General features: G+C 45.3%; 2 protein-coding genes and 1 long non-coding RNA gene across 7 annotated transcripts in view; 1 reads left to right on the top strand and 2 right to left on the bottom strand.

The window, feature by feature from the left end:
• Positions 1–2,153: 2,153 nt before the first annotated feature.
• LOC119013017 lies at positions 2,154–6,048 on the bottom strand. Its single transcript, XR_005072664.1, has 3 exons — positions 5,879–6,048; positions 4,072–4,238; positions 2,154–2,629 (listed from the first exon to the last, which is right to left on the bottom strand). It is a non-coding gene; the product is annotated as an uncharacterized LOC119013017 (long non-coding RNA).
• A 151-nt stretch (positions 6,049–6,199) lies between these two features.
• On the top strand, positions 6,200–8,377 carry LOC119013016 (transcription factor SOX-11-like). The gene is made up of 2 exons (XM_037087318.1): positions 6,200–7,568; positions 7,599–8,377. Exon 1 carries the CDS (start codon positions 6,338–6,340, stop codon positions 7,511–7,513), a length of 1,176 nt encoding a protein of 391 aa, XP_036943213.1. The 5' UTR covers positions 6,200–6,337; the 3' UTR covers positions 7,514–7,568; positions 7,599–8,377.
• A 12,268-nt stretch (positions 8,378–20,645) lies between these two features.
• The window catches only part of kidins220b (kinase D-interacting substrate 220b), an 18,971-nt gene continuing 16,064 nt past the window's right edge, over positions 20,646–23,552 (bottom strand). For 3 of the 5 annotated variants that reach the window (XM_037085763.1, XM_037085766.1, XM_037085767.1), the window contains one exon: positions 22,160–23,365. In XM_037085763.1, the coding sequence (XP_036941658.1) occupies positions 22,160–23,365 (1,206 nt within the window). Of the gene's footprint in view, positions 23,455–23,552 lie in introns of all 5 variants that reach the window. The other 2 variants (XM_037085764.1, XM_037085768.1) reach the window with 2 other exon arrangements.

The raw sequence follows: 23,552 nt of genomic DNA, 5'->3' as shown, positions 1-23,552 counted from the left end.
AACCCTGAGAGGTGAAGACACCTCGAGCAGAAAGACACACACTGTTTGCTCAGTCACAGAAAGTCAAAGAGAAAGAACAGACTGCTTGTGGTTTTCTCATTTTCTTCCTCCTCCTTCTTTTCTTCTTCTTCTTCCTTCTTTGTTCACTCCTCCTTCTTTTCTTCCTCTCCTGCTTTAAGATCAGAGTCATAAGCAGCTTTCTTAGTGTCAGGGACAGAAAGCTGCTGGATGTTCCTGCAGAAAACAGCTGCAACAAAAACAACATGAAGCTCAATCAAATGTCCTTTAAGTTTTGAAGTTTAGAACATTCTTAAAGAATTTTATTTTTATTTGACTGATCAATAAAGCATGAATCTCTCTGTGTCAGTTTGGTTAACAGTCCAGTTAACTCCTCATCCTCCCTCTTCAAACCGACACGGCACCTCCAGAAATATTCCATCTTGCTGCTGCTGAACAGAAAGATATTCATTATATATTCCATTTGCATGTCTGTTGGTGTGGTGATTTCCGCGGCCCCATGGAGGCGTTCCCAGTGTGCCCGGTGGTTAATTGCATCAGAATGAGGAATCTCTATCAGCGCCTTAGGTCCAGCTGCAGAAATGATTTGCACAGCCGAATCCATCAGTGGCTCATCTGGAAACCTGGACACTGTCGCAGCTTTGACAGCTTCTGTTTGGAGGCTGTCAGATCTCATCGCTCTGCCTTCAATCAGACACTAGCGCGACCTCCTCCACCCTATTGAAACAGACACCCTTCTGATTATTGGTGGAGATGCCACTTATTACTTTGTCGAGGATCTGAACAACCGAGGCGATGTGTTTGAGAAGAACTGTTGTTTGGTGAATCCTCTTCTTCTCTGATGATCCAGATGGATATCCGTCTGTTTTCTGAGTACTGAACATAGTCCAGTCCAATGTGCAGAGCCAGTCCAGTACACACTAACTGTATCTGGGGGCTAAATCTATATCATTTGGCTAACCCTAACCCAGGTAAAATAGAGGCTAATGCTAACCCAGGTGAACTAGAGGCTAATGCTAAGCTAACTAAACCAAGATGCTAATCCAAAACTCAACTAGACTTGAAGTGAAGCTGGCTTTAATGAATCCTTAGAAAAAGATGTTTATATTCTGTTTGTTACTGCAGTTGAGAGATGATGGTGAACCAGGACAGTTTGATGGGAACTTTAAACTGTTGAGTATAAAAACAGAGAGAATTTCAAGAAATTCAAGGAGGAGAAATTCAAAAAGCAGAGAGTGAACTAAATTGTATTTCTTACTATGGTGCTAATGTCTTTTCTTCAGTTCATAAACATTAAATAAGGTGAATCTGTCTATAAACACCAATATAATATGAAAACCTCTCTCATGTCAGTGGCTCTAATATTTCAGACACAACCTCTGCTGAAATTTACAGCCGAGTAAAGACAGAGGAGGTTGCAGCATCCCTCCAGTTAGAGTGAGGATCGATCAGACGGTTCATTTCACCTGACGCTGGAAGATTAAGCTTCCTGTCTGCTGCTCAATCAGTGAGAATGAAGATGTACGTCTGAGCACATCCAGCTAATTAGGACAGTTAACAAAGGACAGGATGGTTCTCTACAGTGTTCTACTACAAACCTCTGGGCAGCATTACATCGTCCTCACACTGCAGCGTGTCTACCAATGATTGATCAGTAACGTCAGTATTAAAAATGAGAACAAACCGCATGTGCTCATTAATAAAGTTCAAACAGAAACACTTTTTTCTGGCTATGTTTCAGGATTACTTTAAATCTGTAGAATGTCTGTTGATGATGAGAACATACTATATTTTAGTCTCCATGACATCATCGATTACACAACCAACCAAAAATCACAAGCTGTAATCTGCACATAACCTGAACCCAAAGAAAAACAGGCTCAACAGGTATCACTCAGGGTTAACCCGAACCCAAAGCCAAACCCAAAAACAGAAAGTTCAACACAGTGAAAAATCTACATCTAAAATAAAACAACTGAATTTGATTAATTTTTTAGAGCAAGAGAATTGGATCAGATTTGTATGATTGTGTGAAACCTGTTGTAATGGCCAGAGTAGTTTCATGTTACATTATTATTATCAGGTATTCATTGATTAACTATGGGTAATGGAAATGATCTTTAGGGTTTCTTGGATGTTCAGGACAAATTTCAACCCAATCCAGTGGAAAATCTGATGCTGCTGAGAACATCACAAACAATTCTGTGACAACACACACACACACACACACACACACACACACACACACACACACACACGATATATAATATTCAAAACATGATTTATAATATATGATATCATATACTTCAGACAGACAGGTGGGTCTGATCCCTGCTGCTGGACAGACAGTGAGGCTTCAAAGTTCTTACTAAAGGTCCAGGCTCAGCAGGGGGTCGTGGCTGTCAGAGGATGTTGGGGGAGGAGGTGACTCCCTCGCTGTGTGTGTGTGTGTGTGTGTGTGTGTGTGTATGGGGGGGGGGGTCAGAGTGGCAGGTCTCCCAGCATGCCTTGGAAAGCAGTCACATGACCCTTTTGATGGCAATGCAGAGATCCAAAGTGCAGCATCAGAGGAGCTGTGACGCAGGAAACGTCCCTCTGGACACCTCGACAGCTGCAGGAGACACAGAAACATGTGGACGGGCGTTATTTAACCTAGGACAGAAATCTTCACCTTTTCCTCCTCACACCTGTGTTATCCTCTTTTCACACAGGCCTCCTGCCTTCGCTCACCTGATCCCCTCACCTGTCTGCACACCTGCTCCTCATTAACTCACCAACCCCGATTGGATTATGAACTTGCATAAATTGTCTGCTGGATCCTCCCTGTTCCTCCTATCCTAACCCTGTTAGTGTGTGTGTGTGTGTGTGTGTGTGTGTGTGTGTGTGTGTGTGTGTGTGTGTGTGTGTGTGTGTGTGAGTGTGTGTGTCTGTGGTGGGGTTAGATGGTGGTGGGATCAACTGATCAGGAGTATTGATCAGGACTGAACTCAGCGACCCTCCAGCTCATTGATCCTGATGTGCACACACTACTTTTGCTTCAGGTCTGTCACAGGTGTTTCTGTTATTTTGTCCAGCCCCTGACTCCCTGTACTGATGTTGTTTTGGCTTCATGTCCTGACCTGCTGCAGGGTCAGAGGTCAGAGCCTCATTAGCTTCTTAGTAAACAGACCTGAGGGCAGCAGGAAGTCACACCTGGACTCACCTTCACTCACCTGCGACTTAGAGAGGAAGTGACATCACATCGGGTCGGGTCAGAATACTGTTGGATGCTAAATTAATTAATTGATTGTTACTTTAAAATGTTAATGAAGTAAATGTGTGAACAAACTCACAGGAATCATTAAAAGACAAACATGTGACCAAGTGACCCGATCACATCTGATCCATGACAATCAGAACCAGTGACTGACAGGACGGATCACTTTAACCTTCAAGGTATTATCATATTTCATGTCCCACAGACGTGCTGCAAGCTGAGTGTGTGTGTGTGTGTGTGTGTGTGTGTGTGTGTGTGTGTGTGTGTGTGTGTGTGTGTGTGTGTGTGTGTGTGTGTGTGTCTGTGATGCATTCATGTGCAGAGCAGCAGCCCAGATGTTATCAGCAGCAGCTCGCATATGAAAAGACTGGCAGCTGATTGGCTGTAACTGAGTGTGTGTGTGTGTGTGTGTGTGTGTGTGTGTGTGTGTGTGTGTGTGTGTGTGTGTGTGTGTGTGTAAAACACAAACTGTTATCAGAGGAAAATAAAGTTCCAGAAGACTGCTTGAAGCTAAAAGGTGGCAGGGTCCGCCACATATACAGTTGGTTGGGCCAAGTTTGCTGTAGTATCTGAGTACTTTTTCTGTATTCAAGTAAAAGGAGTAACTTTAATGTTCAGTTTTCATGAGCCGAGAGAAAACGTCTCATTCACATGCAGCCGCTGTGTTGGATGAGGATCTTCGCAGATGCAAATACCTCCACCTACACCTCCACCTCATTTGTATCATCAGGAGGAGGAGATGATGACTGGGTTGACTGTGAACTGTCCCTTTAACTGATCTGTATTGTGTCGCTCACTTGCTCATTAAGTTTCCAGGTTATCCAGGTTAATGCAGTCCTCTCAGCTGTCCTCGTACTTCATGTCTTATCGACCTGTTTCCACCTGAGGAGTCGTCACCTCTGCAGCAGCTCCACCTTTCACCTCCGACAGCTCACAGAACAACAGCCACATTCCTGAATAACGGCTTGGCTCGTCAGTGAGAATGGATGGGAACACACACACGCACACACACACAAACACACACAGACACACACACACACACACACACACACACACACACACTGTTAGCCTAGTTTAGCATAAAGACTGGAAACAGATAGATAGATAGATAGATAGATAGATAGATAGATAGATAGATAGATAGATAGATAGATAGATAGATAGATAGATAGATAGATACTTTATTGATCCCGGAGGAAATTCAAGCATCCAGTAGCAATAAAAAACATTGAACATACATTGAACATACATTGAACATACATGCAATATAAAAAAAACCCAGTAGAAATAAAAATATGGAATAAGAAATGTTATAAAAATGTTTTGTACAACTGTATAAAAATATAAAGTGATATTAAAAATATAAAGTGACGGTAGAGGTAAAGAGTATTAAGGGGACAGGGGACGATGTACAATTAAATTAAATTGGGCTATAAAAGATGAGTGCTTTTGAGTGCATTTGTCCATTGTCTATTGTGCTTCCTGACATCACTGCGAGCTGTTGTACAGTCTGATGGCCAGGGGGACGAAAGAGTTATTGTGTCTGTTGGTGGAGCAGGATTGAGACAGCAGTCTGCCACCGAACACACTCCTCTGCCTGCTGAAGGTGTTGTGCAGAGGGTGGTGGGAGTTGTCCAGTATGGACAGCAGTTTGTCCAGGAAACAGGGGCAACAGTTAGCATAGATCAGCAAATTTAAAGCTCAGCGAGTGACCATTTCCTGACCACAGAAGATTATCTTCTGTCTTATAAGATGATCCTATACGATTATTTTACTGTTTTTAATGGGTTTAGCGTCGGCGCTAATGGTATTATGTATTGTGTGTTGTCAGAAAAGCTCACATTCCCTCTTCTATGTCTTCCATGTCTTTCATGTATTAAAACGTTTATTTACTCCTTTTTTAATATACAGTCTATGCTCTTTTCTGTTTATGAAGAGCGTGGTGACGCTGGGGCTGTTGCCATTGGTTACAGTAGATCATATTTGATATTTCTGGCTCAGAGGACTAGATTCTAGATCAGCCATGGGACAGATAATCTTTATGTGTGTTGTGTCCTGTGCTGAGAATATCAGAGCAAACCACACACAGTACGATCAAGCTTATTTTTCAATCTTCATGTGTGGGGGCTCTACATATATAAAAAATCTCTTAAAATTTATAAAATCCATATCCATATGTGTGTGGCCCCCTTTAGTGTGTCTTTCATCTTAGTTAAGCTGACAACAGTGACGCTGGTGATTCCCTGTTTCCCCTGTTTCTCCTGCACCTACAATATATATATATATATATATATATATATATATATATATATATATATATATATATATATATATATATATATATATATATATATATATTCTTGAATTTCCTCCGGGATCAATAAAGTGTCTATCTATCTATCTATCTATCTATCTATCTATCTATCTATCTATCTATCTATAGGTACTGTAACAAACTGTACTCAGAGGACATTAAGGTCCAGAGCACTGCTTGAAGCTAGACAGAGATGATTGACGTCATGTTCAATAAGCTTCTGTGATCGATATTTCAAATGTTTTAAAGATAAACAATATTTGTGTCTTTGTCCTACAGGCCAAACAAACCTGCAGCCAGAGACAAACTTCCTGCTTCAAGTGTTCACTTTGATCCAGAGGCTCTGAACAGATCGATCCAGTGATTGATCGGCCGGAAACAGCGATCAGCAGCCGGTAAATATCGATCACTCTCACTGCACTGATTTATCAATTGAAGCTGGTCTGGGGTAACGGCCAGGCGCCGGTGGGCGGGCCGCACGGAGGGTCGGAGGGCTGTGATTGGCTGGAACCGCTGCGGAGGCGGGAAGGTTTTCGAGAAGAAGAGCGGCTATTGGTCGAGGGCGGTAACGTCGCGCGCATGATCAGCCGGTTAATAAGACGCCGGTTTGGAGGTTTGAACAGAGAGAGAGAGATGCTGCTGGGCTGAGTGGACCGAACGGATCTGACAACAGAGGCAGAACGTACACGAGTGTCTGTGGCCGGTAGTTCGAGGTCCGCCGCGGTCAGTCTGACACGTCCAGTCGGAACATGGTTCAGCAGACCGAACATGGCGGGGTGGTGATCAACAGCGGAGCCGCCGACCCGGAGGAGAGCGAGCTGCTGGCGGCCTCGGCGTGCAGCCCCGTGCCGGTGAAGCCGGACTGGTGCAAAACCGCTTCGGGTCACATTAAACGGCCCATGAACGCCTTCATGGTCTGGTCGAAGATCGAGAGGAGGAAGATCATGGAACAGGCACCGGACATGCACAACGCAGAGATCTCCAAGCGGCTCGGGAAGCGCTGGAAGATGTTAAAGGAGACCGAGAAGATCCCGTTCATCCGGGAGGCGGAGCGGCTCCGACTCAAGCACATGGCCGACTACCCGGACTACAAGTACCGGCCCAAGAAGAAGCCCAAGACGGAGGGCTGTGCGTTTCCTGCGGGGAAGCCAGCCGCTCCGTCCCCGGAGAAAGCCGGCGGTAGACCCGGGAATAAGGGCCACGCTGCCGCCAAGAAATTCTCCAGGTTGAAGCCCAGCAAGCCGGCGGTCGGTCCGGACCGAGCCAGCAGCCAGCTCCCGCAGCACCCGGACCCCCGGTACCGGTATGTGTTGACCACCAGCTTCAAAGCCAATAAGCCCATTAAACGGGAGTTTACGGATGATGAGGAGGAAGAGGAGGAGGATGAAGACGACTCCGAGGAGGAGCAGGAGTTTAAGGCGGACGAGGATGACGAGCCGGCCCGGTACTGCCTCTCCAAGATGCCGGCCCGCCTGAGCTCCGCCGGCGGCGACCCGGAGGTGACCAGCATGTACGACTCATCCGGTCGGCTCTTCTACAGCTTCAAGAACATCACCCGGCAGGGTACCGGTACCTCATCATACCCGGCCTCCCTCTCACCAGCATCCTCGTCCCGGTCCGGCTCCACCTCGTCCTCCTCCTGCTGCGGGGAGGACCTGGACGATCTGCCCGCGGAGGGGACCGACTTCACCCTCAGCCTCGTGGCCGGCTTCCATGCCTCCTCCGAGCCATGGAACTCGTCTTCTAGCTCGGCCCCGGGGAACCTGAGCCTGTCCCTGGTGGACAAAGACCTGGACTCGTGCAGCAGTGAGGGCAGCCTCGGGTCCCACTTCGAGTTCCCGGATTATTGCACCCCGGAGCTCAGCGAGATGATCGCCGGGAACTGGCTGGAGGCGAACTACTCGGACCTGGTGTTCACGTGTTGATCCGGGATATTTGTCTCCAGCTGGAAAGGAGTTCTGGAGCTCCAGGGTCAGTCAGGGACCGGGTCGACGGGGCTGCTGCTGTCAGGGGCCGGGTGGCTGTCTTGGGGATCCGGACAGGATCCCGAACTGGACTCACTCTGCTGCAGTTCTTCAGCAGAACGTGAATGAACTGACTTCACTTCAACAGGGTTTTATGGATTCAGTTTTCTGTTGCTCGGGTCAGAACCAGGACCCGACCTATGCATTCCCGTCCAGCTCAGACTGACTCTGATGTATGAGGACGTTCAAATGTTTGTTCTGTGTCGGAACCTTCAGGAGTGTTCTACTGACTCCTCACACGGTTTATTTGATATTTATGAGTTTTCAGCTCCCTCCAGGAAGTGACCAACAGGTATGGCGGGAAACATTTTTTGATAGAACCAGAACCAGAACATACCTCATCTTTTTTTAAAAAGTAAAACTATTTTCAGCCTTATTTTTGTACAGTCAAAGGGAAATGACGTCAGGCACTTCTTCTACCACTTTTCACTCTGACTGATGAATATTAATATAGTTTGTACCTGAGCATGTTGAGGGTTCAGATCCCAGCCTGTCTGCCTTGCTTTACTGCCTTGCTGTTTTAAAGCGTGTACAGAACCGGAAGCTTGTTGTATATGTTGTGTAAGATAGTTAAAGTTTGAGTGTGAGTGAGGAGAGAAGTGGACTTTTGTTTTTTATATCATCAACAGGCACATTTTTGTTTCACTCATTATTTTGTGCAATATAAAGAAAAGAGGAACATTAAAGGCGCATTCTGAGTTTTTTGTTTGGCAGCAGAGGAGCTGACATCTGTTTGTGACAACTGAATAAATCAGCTGGAACTGAGTCATCTGCCTGATTATTGATCTGTAGTGATGGAGGTCTGTGTGCACAGCGGATCAGAACCAGTGAGAAGCTTTATGACTTCATAACGTCAGTTCAAACTTTTGTTTTTGATGGGTTAGGGTATGTTGCTGTAATCTTCTTCTGTGGTTCATGTTGTTGGGCAGATGTAAAGGATCATTAACACTGATCCACCTGCTGCAGATGAATCCAGTGACAGAACCATTAAACAGACCTTTAGTGAGCTGCTGCAGCTTTAACAACCTAAATATTTAACCAGTTAACAGAGTCGGAGTGTTTTTTATACATTCAGACAGAAATCATGAATCTTCAACAAACATTTGGGGGGTTAAAAACTGTTCCTGAGCTTTCAGTCACATGGTCACATGATCTTTTTCAGTCAGTGTTGTTCACCTGCAGAGACCTAATGGTGCTCTTAAAGGAACAGTTCACACAAACTGAAGTCCACTCAGCTGAAGTAGACAGTGAGACTTCACTGACTGTCCATCAGTATGGAGGGTGACAAAGACTGAGTGAACTGGTCCTTTAAAAAGCTCTGTGAGGTAAACCTGTGAGTCAGGTTCAGGTCCAGGATCGTCCCAGTGCTTCCTGTGGTTCTTTGCACAATAAAGCTGATTAATGGCTCCTCAGCAGTCTGCTGGTGGATTGAAACAGAGTGGTATAAACCCTAACACAGCACAACATGATGGAAATGTTAGTAACGTATTATTATTATTATTATTATTATTATTATTATTATTATTAGACGTATTAAAAGAGTATTATTGCAGTTTGCAGGTAGAGGTGAGGTTGGTACGGGTTACCATGGATACGTGTCTCCAATCCAGCCTGTAAGAGGCTCTCAGGAAGTGCGTCACTTCCGCGCTAAACGGTGCATCAGAAAAGCTGCACACTACTGTTATTCACTCAAAAGCATGTTGAATGATAGTACATACATTGAGTATATAGTGTATGGTATGGAATTTCAGACGTAACCTACAACTTCTCTGTGACTCAACAGTCGGCAGTAGCGGCCTCAGACATCTGGGGGCCCGTTTCAATACTACATATGAGGCCCTATCTTTTAAAACATTTAATTACCGATCTGTTTGCGTCCATGTGTCTCTGATGCATTGAAAGGATGCAGTTGCCTAAACTCATCATGCTTCCCAGGGATGCGCATGGTCTTTAAACGATATATTGTGACCAAGTGTTAAAATATCTATAGGGCAAGAAACCCGGAATGAGTAGGGAAAAAAACGAGGATTGCGGTTTCAACAAAATGCAAATGCATTTTTTATATTTATGTGCATTTCAAGACATGAACAGGTATCTTATTACAATCCAAAACTATGACAGCTATAACAATCATGAACTTGAAAATTGGCAACAAAAGTAGCCTAGTAAGCGCAGCATGCTTCGCATTATTTTAGCACCACGGTCAGCGTGAAGGAAAAGAACAGACAGGCTGCAGACAGACTCGTCCTTTACAGAAATCCGCCCTTTCTGTTTTTTAGTGCTGAGAATGCTCTAATTATGTCATCTCTGTCGAGTGATCTTGTGACATCATGCTCAATTGAGATTTGAGCGAGGGCTGACAGCCGCTCCGGCAGCATCGTTGTCCTTAGGTGTGTTTTAATTAGTTTCAAGCGAGAGAAACTCCTCTCTCCACTTGCTACATTCACAGGGACTGTCAACATCATTTGGAGGGCGATGCTGAGGTTTGGGTACAGGTCCAGCAGGTTGTTGGTGTAGATGTAGCTCAACATCTTTCACTTTTTTCTGGGCAGCCTGGGGGCCCCCGGGGCCCGTTTCAATCGAAACGGTTGAAACATAGGTAAGGTCGCCTATGCCTGCCAGCGTGTAGCAGCTGTATATCAACCAGCCCAGCTGGTGAGTCAGAACAGACATTTACATTCTGCTGACCCACTTTCATGGTTCTTAAAGTTCTTATAGGGTTAGGGACTCACCACCAGCTTAGTATCTGTCGTGTGAACATGTGTGTACTGTAGGAGACCCAGTGAAGCTCATTGTGGTTCTGGTTCCTGGACACTGTGAAGAAGCTTCATGACATTTACAACAGATTTAAACTTCATATTCTTAAAGTTCTAGAGTGTTAAGAGAAACTTTATCACCAGACACAACTGGGTCGCACTAGCTGCTGGAGAACATGTGGACCGGCTCAAAGCTCCAGAACAAGCAAGCGGACCTTGACTGTATTTTTCTATCAAACTGTGTCCATCTCATCTGACAGAGAGTCTCAGGTTGATCGTGTGTCACATCCCCGCCTCCACCCTTCCTTTGTTTACATTACCCACAATGCAAAGCTGGGCCCTGATTTGCAGTCTCCTTTAGAGCCTCGACGGGTCAGGAGGTCAGGAGGTCGCCAGGTCGACCAATGGGAGATCAGTCTATGAGCCGGGTCTGTTTTCTCAACTGCTGCTGCATATCAGGAGGAGGAGGAGGAGAAGGAGAACAAGAGCAGGAGGACCAGGAGGAGGCTGAAGGGCTGATGAGTCTGTGTTCATTGACTTGATGATTGATGGAGCCACACAGACAGCAGATGGAGAGCAGAGCTGAACTCCTGCTGTGTGTGTGTGTGTGTGTGTGTGCCCTGCGGAGAGGCTACAGTGTGTTTCAGCCTGTTTTATGTTTTTAATCTTATTGTCTGTTGTTAGAAACCTGCAGATGATAGTTTCAGATCGATCGATCAGATCATCATTAATGTCCCACAGTTTAACTGTGAAACTCTTCATGTGTTAAAAACAGTTGGCGGCTGCTAACAAGTGTCTGAATGAGACTACAGAGGTTGTCGGGGACATTAAACGTCCTCACAGCAACACGGAGACTCATCTACTCACCACCACCATCTACTTGAACCAGCAACCTTCCGATCACTAGTCGACCTGCTCTACCCACTGAGCTACAGCCGCCCTGCTTCTTACAGCTACTCATTTAATTTAGCTTCACACATCGCAGAGTGGAGTTCATCTCTGGAGATTATCTGGATCAACTGAACCTGAATGGATCAGAACCTTCAGATTATGTTCTGTAATGATCCAGAATACAGTTCAATAATATCAGAGGAACCAGAGAGATGCTAACTGCAGTTAGTTACAGAAACATGTGCTCACCCACACACGGATATTTCTGCTTAAGTGACAAGAAGTGAAAACATGTCTTTAAATTCATAAATACATCAGGAGTTTTTTTCAGTCGTCACATTCCTTTATAATGAACCCTGACTACGGCTGGAAGTTAAACGTCTTGTTGCTCAAACAACAAACAGCGAGTCCTCTGTGAGCCGGGTTGTCGGACGTGTTGTCTTAAGTGTCCGTCCTCTCACAGTAATCACACATCAGACTGCCAGCAGAGGAAATGCTGCATCGCTCTCTGCTGCTCTCTGATCACACGTCTGGCAGCAGATCAGACTGTCAGGACCTCAACTGGATCCTCAGTTGGATCCTCTCCAGTCTGATAAGTCTGAGGATCCTGCTCCGAATAATTGATACCAACGCCAGGCCTTCTGGGTAATGTGCCTGCAGGGATACACCAGAGTCATGAAGGTAGAAGATAATGTTAAAGTATATTTTTACCACTGGAGAGGATGAGAGGTTACCATGGAAACACCTGAAGAACAAGAGGTTTGGAGGTCGAAGGTCACGAGACACTGACAGTTAAATAACAACAGAGGACAGAGGAGTGGGCGCTCCTAGCAAACTTTAACTACTCTCTGCAGCTGATTTTACTGCCCACCTGTAAAACAGGAAGTGGCTTTTCAAAATATGGAAATCATGATCAACACAAAGGACCAACGGCAGGGAGCCGCCAGAGGAGGAGTTCCATAAACTGAGACAGCCAGCCCCGAGCCCAAGAGAGGAGATCAGCCACATGGTGATGACGACACAACCTTAGTGTCTCACCATTTATTAATTATATTTATATAAATAATGATAATCAGGATTTTATAACTCAGCTTTTTTTGAAGCCTTTTACTTTTACTAGAGTGACAATCATGACAAACAGTTCCCATGATTCCTAAAGATCTGAATAGGAAGTGCCAGGGTCAGGTACCATGCTAACAGACCGAAGCTAAAGCTAACACATGTCTGACACAGCTTCATCTCCATCCGATCCTCAAAGGAGTTCTTGGATCTGGTCCAGACTGAATCCTGCAGCCAACCACAGAAATGTTGTGCTGGTTGTGTTTAGTGACAGCTAACCCTGTGTGCTAAAGATGGAGCAAAGCTGCGACTCCAGCATGTTATTCTCCATCAGTCTGCCTCCTCTCTGTGATTTGCATCTTTTCAGTCTCTTATTCAACCTGTCCAGAGGAAAATCTGCTGCAGGAGATGAAACCTGAGCTGCGATTCAGAGCAGAAACATGAATTCATCATTTCACTGAAAAAAAAGTTGTTAGAAAGCCAATAAAATCAGATTCAACAAAACATTATCGTCCATCAATACATTATTATGTCATGTCATTGTCCGTAGCCGCTTATCCTTTTCCATGGGGTCGCGGGGTGTTGCTGCTGGAGCCAATCCCAGCCTTGTCTCAGGGCGAGGGCGCTCCCTGGACAAGTCGCCAGCTCATCGCAGGACCCTCACTGATGAGCATTGTGGGGTTCAGTATCTCGCTCAAACACACTTCGACATGCAGCTCAGCCCTGCCCGGAGCCGGGATTTGAACCAGCGACCTTTCCATCGCTAGTCGACCTGCTCTACCCACTGAGCTACAGCCGCCCCTACATTATTATCACTATTGATATTATTATTACTAATAATAATGATAACAATAATAATAATAATGTTGTTGTTGTTGTTATTGTTGTTGTGAAGCAATACAAGGAAAAGAAGAAACATGACTGAGAATGAAAGCTTCAACATGTTTACACAGTGATGAGACTCAGACAACATCCATCATAATATTCATCCAACATCCACTGTCTGTAACTGCTTTTTCCCTTTTATGGGGTTGCGGGGGTTTTGTTGCTGGAGCCTGTCTCTGGACAAGTCGCCAGCTCATCACAGGGCCCTCACTGATGGCAGATGATGCCGTGCAAGGTGCCAACTGCACCTCAGGAGCAAGTCAGGGTTCAGTATGTTGCTCAAGTGTTGATGAGATTCCACATGCAGCTCAGCTCTGCTGGGATTTGAACCAGCGACCTTCCGATCACTAGCCGACCTGCTCTGCCTGCTGAGCTACAGCCGCCCCATAATAAACATATTAAAAATAAACTTGTTAATCATACCTGAGTGCTGTCATGTCCTCAGCTGCAGTCAGCTGGTCTGGAGCGCCACCTGGTGGTGGAGGAGGAATTCATTGTCACTGACTCACATCAGTCACAACTGGTTCAGTTTGTAGACTTTGTGTAAAGACTTCATTTAAACTGATGTGACCCGCAGCTGTAATCTGATCACTCTCTGATGGCAGTCTGAGTTGAACTGAGTCCTGACCATGAATAAACCCGGAGGATCGTTCAAATCCAGCAGGGCTGTGATTCCATGCTGGTTAGTGCTTGTTTGGTGCTGGTTTAGCTGTTGGACCAGCACGATGAAGCTGATCCACCAGCAAGGTCTCATTAGTGCCGCTAAGCCAGGCATCAGTGATGGTGCAGTGTCTCCACAGAGCCCACAGGATCCCAACAGCTGTTCACCCTGCTGCTGTCCAGAAGGAGACGAGGAGCTGCCTCCTCCTGCAGGAGTAACTAACCTTACATTGTTTTTATTTTTGTGACATACATGAAATAAAGACACATTGTATTCTAACCCTAACCCTAACCAGCATCCCTCTCATGTCCCTCGTGTCTCTCGTGTCTCTTGTGTCTCGTGCAGTGTTGACAAGATGTGTGTCTGCAGGTGGAGCAGCTGTTAAACTGTAACAATCCTCCTCTTCACACTTTGCATCTTATAGTTGTGTGATCAGCGTGTGCAGGTCGCAGCGTTGTCCGATCCTACAACATGCAGCTGGAACATGCAAAACACGTCCTGCAGCTGACGCGGGCCGACACTCAAATCCCTGAAGCCAGAGTGTTTTACTGTTACATCACATTTTCATAAAGAACAGAGGGACGGCTGCTGCTGTCTTTTGTTGTTTGTCTTGCAAATGTTCACAGTTCCTGCCCTAGTCCAGCTGCTCCAGCAGACCCACTGCACCAGTCCTGGAGCCTGTTAGCTGCAGTGTTGGGGTGATAGCATTTCTGACCCAGTGGATGTCAGAGGTCATCGTCCTCCTGCTTCATCATCACTTGTTTTGCATGTAAATCAGCTCGTCTCAAGGACTGAATCTAATGAATGCTGCTGACATTCATTCATTCATTTAGAATAGAACAGGTCTTTATTGTCATTGTCACAGGTACAACGAAATTTAAAGCACTTTCCAGTCAGTGCATCATTCATGAGTCTATGAAAATATAGAAATCTAATTTAAGTGCTAGTGTTTAAAAAAACAATCAATAGAAACATATAGCAGCATACATAAACACACTCAGTGATTGCATAAAAACATGTACATACATCTACAGTCAGTCTGTTATTGCATTGATCCATTGCACATTATGTTTTGCAGCACTGAGGGTGGTTATTGTAGTTGGATAAAAACTGTGTTTGAGTCCTTGTGTTAATGGATCTGTACCGTCTGCCTGAAGGCAACAGTTCAAACAGGAAGTGACCGGGATGGTGGGTGTCCTTTATAATGTTCTGGGCTTTTTTGAGACAACAGGAACTGTGTAGTTCTTCCATTGTGGAAAGAGGGCAGCCAACGATCTTTTGGGTGGTGTTGATGACCTTCTGGAGCACTTTCCTGTGAGCCGCTGTGCAGCTGGTGTACCATACGCACATGCAGTATGTTAGTACGCTCTCAATGGAAGCACGGTAAAAGACACCAGCAGTCTTTGTGTGATGTTATTCCTCCTGAGTATTCTCAGGAAGTACAGTCTCTGCTGGGCATTTTTCAGCAGCTCAGAGGCGTTCACGTTCCAGGATAGGCTCTTCTCGATGTGGATTGCCACCCTCTCCACACAGTCCCCCCTGATGATCACTGATAAAGTTCATCCACACCAAACTCTCTCATCATGTCTTTATGGACCTGCTTTGTGCACTGGTGCACAGTCATGTTGCAACAGGAAGGGGCCAACATCTCTTGGTATGCTGAAGCATTCAAAGTTCCTTTCACTTGAACTAAAGGCAGGAACACACCGGCCCAACCGTTGGACATCTGAAGCGTTCGGGGAGACTCGGACAAGGTCGGAAACGAATCTGTTTGGTGTGTTCAGCTGCGTTGGAAGCTTTGCTGCACGTAACTGTGTTACTGTTGTTCTTCACTCCGATAAGAAAATCAGGTTTGTACATGTCTGGTCTCACTATGTTTAAATATCGAAGCAAACTCACTGAAGCAGAAGCAAGAATCCGAATGTCAGTATCCTAGCTAGTTCTACACAATATTGTCACGTTAACCACGAAACTTTATCAGTCTTGGCTGTTGCATTTCAATAAATAATACGTTTAGTGAGTAAAGTAATCAACAGTATCTGCCCGTGTTAAGGGTTAGGGTTAGGATGGTTACTTGTGAAATGAGATGTTTGCCTCTACGTTGTGCTTCTTCTTCTAGTAGTTATCATGAAATAAGGAGGGACACTGCGGCCTTTTTTGCCCCGATAATAATAAAAAAGAGAGAGAAACATGAGAGAGATTGAGAGAAAAGGTGTTCTTATTCAGGCCATTTGCAGAGCAGTGTCATTACAATTCATAGTACAGTGTGTCCATAAAATGGTGCTTTCTGAAATGAATTATTTTTTGCATCATTGATGTGTGATTCTTATGTTAAAAACATAAACAAATATTTACCCTACATTTTAAAATAAATGCATACAACAGTAAATAAAAGTTGTTTGTAGTTGTGCCCTGTTTACTGTGCATCTTTCCACAGATATCAGCAAGTCCCAGAACGATGTAGCAGTGCAGCCCAAGTTAAACATATTCCCAACCACTCTGATGGGGAACAGGAGGCGGAGCTTTAGGCCAGACTGGTTTGAGGGGTCAGGGGTCCATGCCCACCTTCTGCAGCATTGTCCTACTGTATTTAATTTCAAATTTTTTGATGGCCCTACCTTATTGTTTCAATCGATGCACTCTTTATGTACAAAATAAACTTTTGTATGATTTTAATGTAAAGCAAAATTAGCTAAATTAAAGTCATGTCATGTCATTGTCCGAACCGCTTATCCCTTTCCATGGGGTTGCGGGGTGTTGCTGCTGGAGCCAATCCCAGCCTTGTCTCAGGGCGAGGGCAGGGTGCTCCCTGGATAAGTCACCAGCTCATCGCAGGGCCTCACTAGTGAGCAATGTGGGGTTCAGTATCTTGCTCAAAGACACTTCGACATGCAGCTCAGCCTTGCCCAGAGCCGGGATTTGAACCAGTGACCTTCCGATCACTAGTCGACCTGCTCTACCCGCTGAGCCTCTGTCTGTTAGCCTCTGTCTGTTAGCCTCTGTCTGTCAGTCTTAACATTCAAATCAGTGTTATTGTTAAGATAATGGATCATTTATTTGTATATCAAAAGATAAAGTATAATGTGTGGCGCTTCATGTTGAGTCTTTTATTAAATCACAAACAGGAAACAGTTGTGTTCTCATTATTGTGTCCACCTGCTGTTCTGGTATTTATTAATAATTATTGATTACTGACTCATTTGAGGGAAGTGAAAAGGACAGAGTGAGCAGTAGTGTTGTGTCCGTTGCGAAAGTGTCGTTCGAACAAACAAATCATTTAAGTGAACGAAGTGAACGGAATCACTTCATGAACTGATTCGTTCCTTTCTCAGTTCAGTTCAGCTCAGCTGATCATGCCGGCCAGGAGTGGAACTGCTGCGACTCACTCAGAGAACTGTCAGGACGTGATTCATGTTCGTGTACTGTGCTGACAGTGTCTCTCACTCAGCCAGGGCAGAGGAGACGATTCACGTTCAGTTACCGTACTGCTAAAATTAGCGCTGTGTTGCTAACATCCGTGTAGCATCATGTCAAGTGATTTTACTGTGTAATAATTTTAGTGTATGTATACCACTCAAAGCAGCGCTGTGTCTCCTGCGAATGATTGTGTACTATAGTCCATGAACGCACCGTCCCTCAGTAAGTGAACATGAACCTCAGGGCTGAATCATGAACTGAATGATGGATCGTTTGGCTGCTTATCAGTTCAGGGAGTTGGAGAGCGGTGAACGAATCTGTTGAACGAATCATTTTAAAGAACGGATTCTAGAGATTCAGTACAGTAAGAAGAACTGCCGTTCCCATCACTATTGAGCAAACAGGTGAGCCCTCAGGTGAGCTGCAAGTTCACGGACCAATCAGCTGGCTTGTGAAGGTGACCGAGTCTGATGAGAGCCAATGAGCGTCCAGCTCAGAGCTGAGCGGGTCATTAAGAAGCTCAGACAGACTCGGTGCGGCTGCGTCTTCCCTCGCTGTCTGTCCCGGGTCTGTGACGTGTCCCCGGGTCTGTCCTGGTCCTCTCATGAAGCTCAGCGGTCAGCAGCAGACATGAGAGCCGGCAGTGCGCTGCTGTCTGCAGCCAATAGCAGCAGGAGGAGCAGGAGGAGCAGCACGAGTCCTCTGCGGGGCTTCAAGAGCTCGGCGGCTGCGGAGGCCGGCCCGCACGTCTCGGTGCTCCGGCAGCGGTACATGAACCTGTGTTATCGGCTGCTGGCGCGGCTGGTTCTGTGTCTGCCGCCGCCAGCCGGGCGGAGATCCTGCAGCACGTCATCGACCACATCCTGCAGCTGCAGACCGAGCTGGACGCGTCCGGACCGGCAGCGGGAGAACCGCTCCACCAGGACCGGCCACAGAGCGGCCAGAGCTCCGGTACCGACACACACACCTGCCAGGTAATGTGAACAGGTGTCGATCATCTGATCAGCTCCGTTCATGTTAGATAGCTTTCTGAATGTTAATGTTGAAGATCACTGCTCAGATTATTGATTGTTGTTCTGATGTTCTGGTGCAGATGGAGACATTAACTGACGCTGTTGATAAACTTAAATCAGTTTCAGATGTTTGATCGTTCAAACTGAGTTTCAGCAGCAAACTGAGGAGGAGATCTCTCTCTCTCTCTCTCTCTCTCTCTCTCTCTCTCTCTCTCTCTGTCTCTCTCTCTCTCTCTCTCTCTGTCTCTCTGTCTCTCTCTCTCTCTCTCTCTCTCTCTCTCTCTCTCTCTCTCTCTCTCTCTCTCTCTCTCTCTCTCTCTCTCTCTCTCTCTCTCTCTCTCTCTCTCTCTCTCTCTCTCTCTCTCTCTCTCTCTCTCTCTCTCTCTCACCTCATCACCAGCTCTTCTTCTCCTCTTCTCACTTTGAGTCTGAGATCATTTCAACCGGCGGAGAGCAGAAACACCAGCGTCCTTTAACTTTTCTGTCCATTTTACCTGGAGCTGCTGAGGCTGACGGCGGCTCGTCAGGGAGTTCAGAGTCTGTACTCGTCTGATGTGACTGATGATCTTCAGACGGACGTTCTCATGTAGTGTTTACATTAAAGATCCATCAACTATTAAATCTGGCTGCTAAATTAAGAGTTTTTCAAACCAAGTCTGGTTCAGATGAAGTCTGAATCAATCCGTTTAAACTTCCTGTCTGTCGAGCTGCATTTCCTGCTTGATTTGAACTCTACAGGAAGAGGAAATATTAATCAAAGTAAAAGTCAAAAGAAATCCTGCTGCTTGTAGTCAATCATCTTCTACAGTTTTTCTCAATTGTTTACACACAAATACTGCTACTTGAGATGCATTGACCACAAAATGTAACTACAAGCACTGCTTTACACTAAAACTGCAGTTCTAAAACACACTTTTTTTCAAAACACTACACACAATTCTCTGCATTTGGCACAATTTTCATGAAGAAAATCTCTTGATTTCACAAGGAACACTGTCATTCAAATTTCTAAAGTTAATTGCCCTACTATGCACACTGACTCATCACATGAGCAAACACCTGTCACACAGTTTTACAATTAGCTGCTCTTCTGTTTTGGAGCAATGGAAAACACTGCTTGTGATGTGGATGAGGTGCTGTGGCCAGACCGAAACAGAAGAGAGGATACAGCATAGTTATTTATTTTTTTTTACTCTAACTTTATACAGTAAATTCTTCAGTTGTCTTATATGTAGACCACTGTATGTGCAACTTTGTGTTAATTAGGATGTACACTGTGTGATATGAAATATATCTGTTACCGTGTATTTGTGTGCTCTGAGTATAAACAATATTCTCAAATATTTTACAACTGACTTGTATGTATGTATGTATGTATGTATGTATGTACTGTTTGTGGTAAGTGTAATACTGAACCAAAAAAGGCCTAAGTCATTATGATGAATAGAGGAGTGTTTTCCATTAATCATAGTGTTTTACATTGAGCACAACAATTGATTCTTATGTCTATATGATGGTTTGTGTGTCATCTGAAAACAAAATACCATTTTGAGAAGAAATAACATTGTTTTGAATGTAAAGTTTCATTTTGCAGGAGAATTGAGATTTTTTTTGTGTTTCTTGATTTTTGTGTAGAGTGTGTAAATGTGTGTAAACAATCGAGAAAAACTGAATCAGCACGTTGTTTCAGGAAACAATAACATATTTTGACTTTTACTTTGAAATGAACAGGCAGTGGAAGCTTCCTCCTTCTGAGTGTGTTGTGCTTCTGTTTGTTTGATTTTGAAAACCCTACAGGAAGTTTGATTTTTGGACTCATTTTCTAAAGTGTCCTTTCACAGGAAGTGGAGTCTTATTCTGATAGAATAAAGCACTTCCTTTATCTAATGAAATTATTTTGTTGTTCATCCAAAAATACTGTAAACAGTAAACTTTGATACAGACAATAAGTGACTGCAGGGCCGGTTTCAACATGTTCAGTTTAACAGCTCAAGGTCCAGGACTTTTTTAATCTTTTCATCTAAGTCGGAGACAAAATGTGACAAAAGCTCCAGAACTGGTGTTAAAATGGACCTTCAGTGGTTCTGGAGCTGCAGGCTCATCATTAATGGAGCATTTCACCCAAAATTTAATTGTGAAATTTCATTTCAATTGATGTTTACAAAGCCGGGTTGGATCTTATTTATCAGATCATCAGAACCCTCAATCAATAAACCCTGCTGAGTCTCAGGTGTGACCTCCTGCTGCAGCTGTCAGCTCATCTGTGAAACTGATTTATTGATCTGAAGAACTCAAGACAGACTTTATTTAAATAACTTGATAGAAGTGATCAGATTAAAAAGTCAGACAGCTTCAACATTCAACATCCAGATTTTATTTCTTAGTTTCACATTTAAAGGAGTTAAAGAGACGAGAGCACCGAGACAGACCCCACAACACATCAATAACTCATCAATAACTTATCAATAACATATCAATAACTGATCGATAACTTATCAATAACACATCAATAACATCAATAACATCAATAACATCAATAACTCATCAATAACTCATCAATAACACATCAATGACTCATCAATGAGCTCGTTACAATATTCAGACAGTTCATCAAACATCAGAATAAAAGCCTCCAGCTGTCAGGGTCGGCTCTGAGCTCTGATTGGTTCGTTTGACTCAGTTTCAATAAACAACAATAAACACAAACAGTAAAGTGACAGCAGTTAATACTGATTAAATCTGATCAATACTGATAACTGACCCATCAGCATTTAGCTTCTGTCAGTTTGAGCTCCAGGAATCAACCAATCAGAAGTGAGCAGGTAATAGGACTTGGGTGATGTCACCACTCCGATCACAGCTAAGCCAATGAAAAAGGTTTTAATTTGTGTCATCAGAAGAAAATATAGCAGCTGTTCTGCAGTTAAACATTTGTTAGGGTTCAGCAGAACTTCACCTCCAGAACCACACAGTCCAGACAGAGTCCAGGTGTGCGGTGAGGCTCAGCAGCAGCATCAGTCCTGCAGCGCCGCCGGCTGCTTAGACTTCATTTAAAATCTGATAAACATGTTTGTTCTGTAACTTTTCATCTTTAGATTCACGTCATGTTTACATTTAGTGGCACAGCTCAGACGGACCAGTACATCAGAACATCACCTGAATCCTTCACTTTATTTAATGTTTATATCTCTGATCACAGCTCAGAACCATCTCGGCACCGGAGGCGGAAAAACGTGACATGATGATGTTTCGTTAATCTTTGTTGAATTAAATCCTTCACATTCAGCTGCATCCTGCACAGTGACGACCTTTTTCAACGTGACATCACAGATTTAGTGTTTTAAAGCAGAAGCTTAGAATGGCCACCGAGAGGCGCCACAGCCACCGAGGGGCCACAGTTTACAACAATGTTCTGGACTTCTCTGTAAACTAATTTACATCAGATATTATATCTAACTATTTAGTTGTATGTTGTGAATTTGTGAACAAAAAACATGTTTAGAGTTTAACCCAGTTTTAAGTTACATCAGCATCTAATGAACTAACGATGATGATGATGATGATGATTCCTGTGCGTTGGGTCACATCACAACAACAACATGCAGTTTTTCTACAGAATTACAAACATGCACAACAACTGAACTACTGATGACATCACAAAACAGACGACACGGCGAGCGACCAGCAGCCACTCCTCTCCTCCAGCAACACACCATGTTAACGACAGTGACGCTCTGCTGTTATTATTTTAATATCTGACAAGCCAGGAGATCAATTTAAATGAGTTGTGATTGGCTGAGGAGGCTGAAGGAGGCTGCTGGTTCGACTCTCAGTGCTCTCTTGATCTTGGCAGGTTGCCATGAGATCACAGGATGCTCTCCCGCTCCTCGCCAAAGGTGACAGTGTCCGAGGACACGGTGCAGATCTCCGGCGGGTCTCCGGGCTTCAGGCCCCTCTTTAGGTGAACCACTCGGACGTTCTCATTGTTGGGCCCTGGCCTGGTGGAGGTGGTGGTGGAGCTGGAGGTGCTGGTAGTGCCGGAGCTTGGGGAGAGGATGACGTCACTGGAGGAGGAGGTGGAGGTGGGGTTGGAGGAGGAGGTGGAGCCCTCCGCAGGCTGGCGGGGGTGGTTGCCTTGCTGGGCGTTGGTGTTGTTGTTGAGCGTCACGTTGCTGGGTGTGCGGTTCAGGTTGTAGCTCTTGGATGAGGGCCAGCTCTCCTCAGGGCTGCTGGCCAGCAGGCTGCACTGGTCCTCAGAGCAGATGGACATGCGGGCGATGGCGGGATCCTGGAGGCCGCTGAGGCTGCTGGGAAGGCATCTCTTCCTCGCCAGGGTCTCTTCATCTAGCTCAATCAGGTTGGCCCTCTCCAGCTGTGACAGGTCAGCCTCCTCGTCCTGCAGCGAATGGTTGGGCGAGCTCTCGTTGGACCGCACGCCCGAATCCGACGAGTCCTTCTTATCTAACATGGCGTCCGACAGATAGTCCTTCCCCTTCAAAGCCAGCGAGCCACCGGGAAGTTTAGGGTCGACCACCTTCTTGCCATCTTTCAGCAGCGGAGCATTATCCGACTCCTCAGACTCCTCATCGTCACTGGTCAGCTTCTGATAGCGCAGCCCGCCTCCAGCCTTCAGCTTCAAGTCAGCGGCACCCTGGAACAGCCCGCCTCTTTCAGCCGAGGTCTTGCGAGTCAGGAGGGACTTGGAGGAGCCGTGGTCGCCCTTCTCATCCTCCTCTGTGATCGGGTCCAGACCGTCTCCATTTGAGGCAAAGTCAGTGTTGTCTGCTGCCGGTTTTCCGCTGCTCCTCTTGTTGAAGGATTTACGCCCATCCTGCTCACCGCCATCTTTGCCCTTGTCGTCTGACGATGATGATGTCATGAACTGTGACGGCTGTGGTTGGACTGGCCTCTCTGCACCACTGCCGCCCATCTCAAGCTGAGACATCTGGGCGATGTACTCCTGGTAGGCATTGCGGTACTCAGCCTGCTGCTTGTCCGTCAGCTTGCCGATGTCATTGGACGACTCCTGTGAGTTCAGGCTGGTCATGCTGGCGGTGCGGTGAGTGCCACCCTGAGGACAGATGCAGAACACAAGACTTTGTTTCAGAATGTCTTCCAGCATCCCGTTGACAGAACCTTCAGCAGTCCGAGTAGGGGCGCCTTTTCACAAGAGACATTCATGTGGTCAGATCAGTTGTATCACATTAATCTTAAATGAAAAAAAACGTGTTTCCTAATCAATAAACCCATCAGCACAT

Source organism: Acanthopagrus latus, chromosome 22, assembly GCF_904848185.1.
Source record: "Acanthopagrus latus isolate v.2019 chromosome 22, fAcaLat1.1, whole genome shotgun sequence".
NCBI classification, from domain to species: domain Eukaryota; kingdom Metazoa; phylum Chordata; class Actinopteri; order Spariformes; family Sparidae; genus Acanthopagrus; species Acanthopagrus latus.
Note: the sequence above shows the minus strand (reverse complement) of the source record. Positions and strands in the feature narration are given on the sequence as shown.

Bases quoted from the DNA above. Each gene is read 5' to 3' on its own strand.
- LOC119013016 (XM_037087318.1), top strand. From the start codon at position 6,338: ATGGTTCAGCAGACCGAACATGGCGGGGTGGTGATCAACAGCGGAGCC.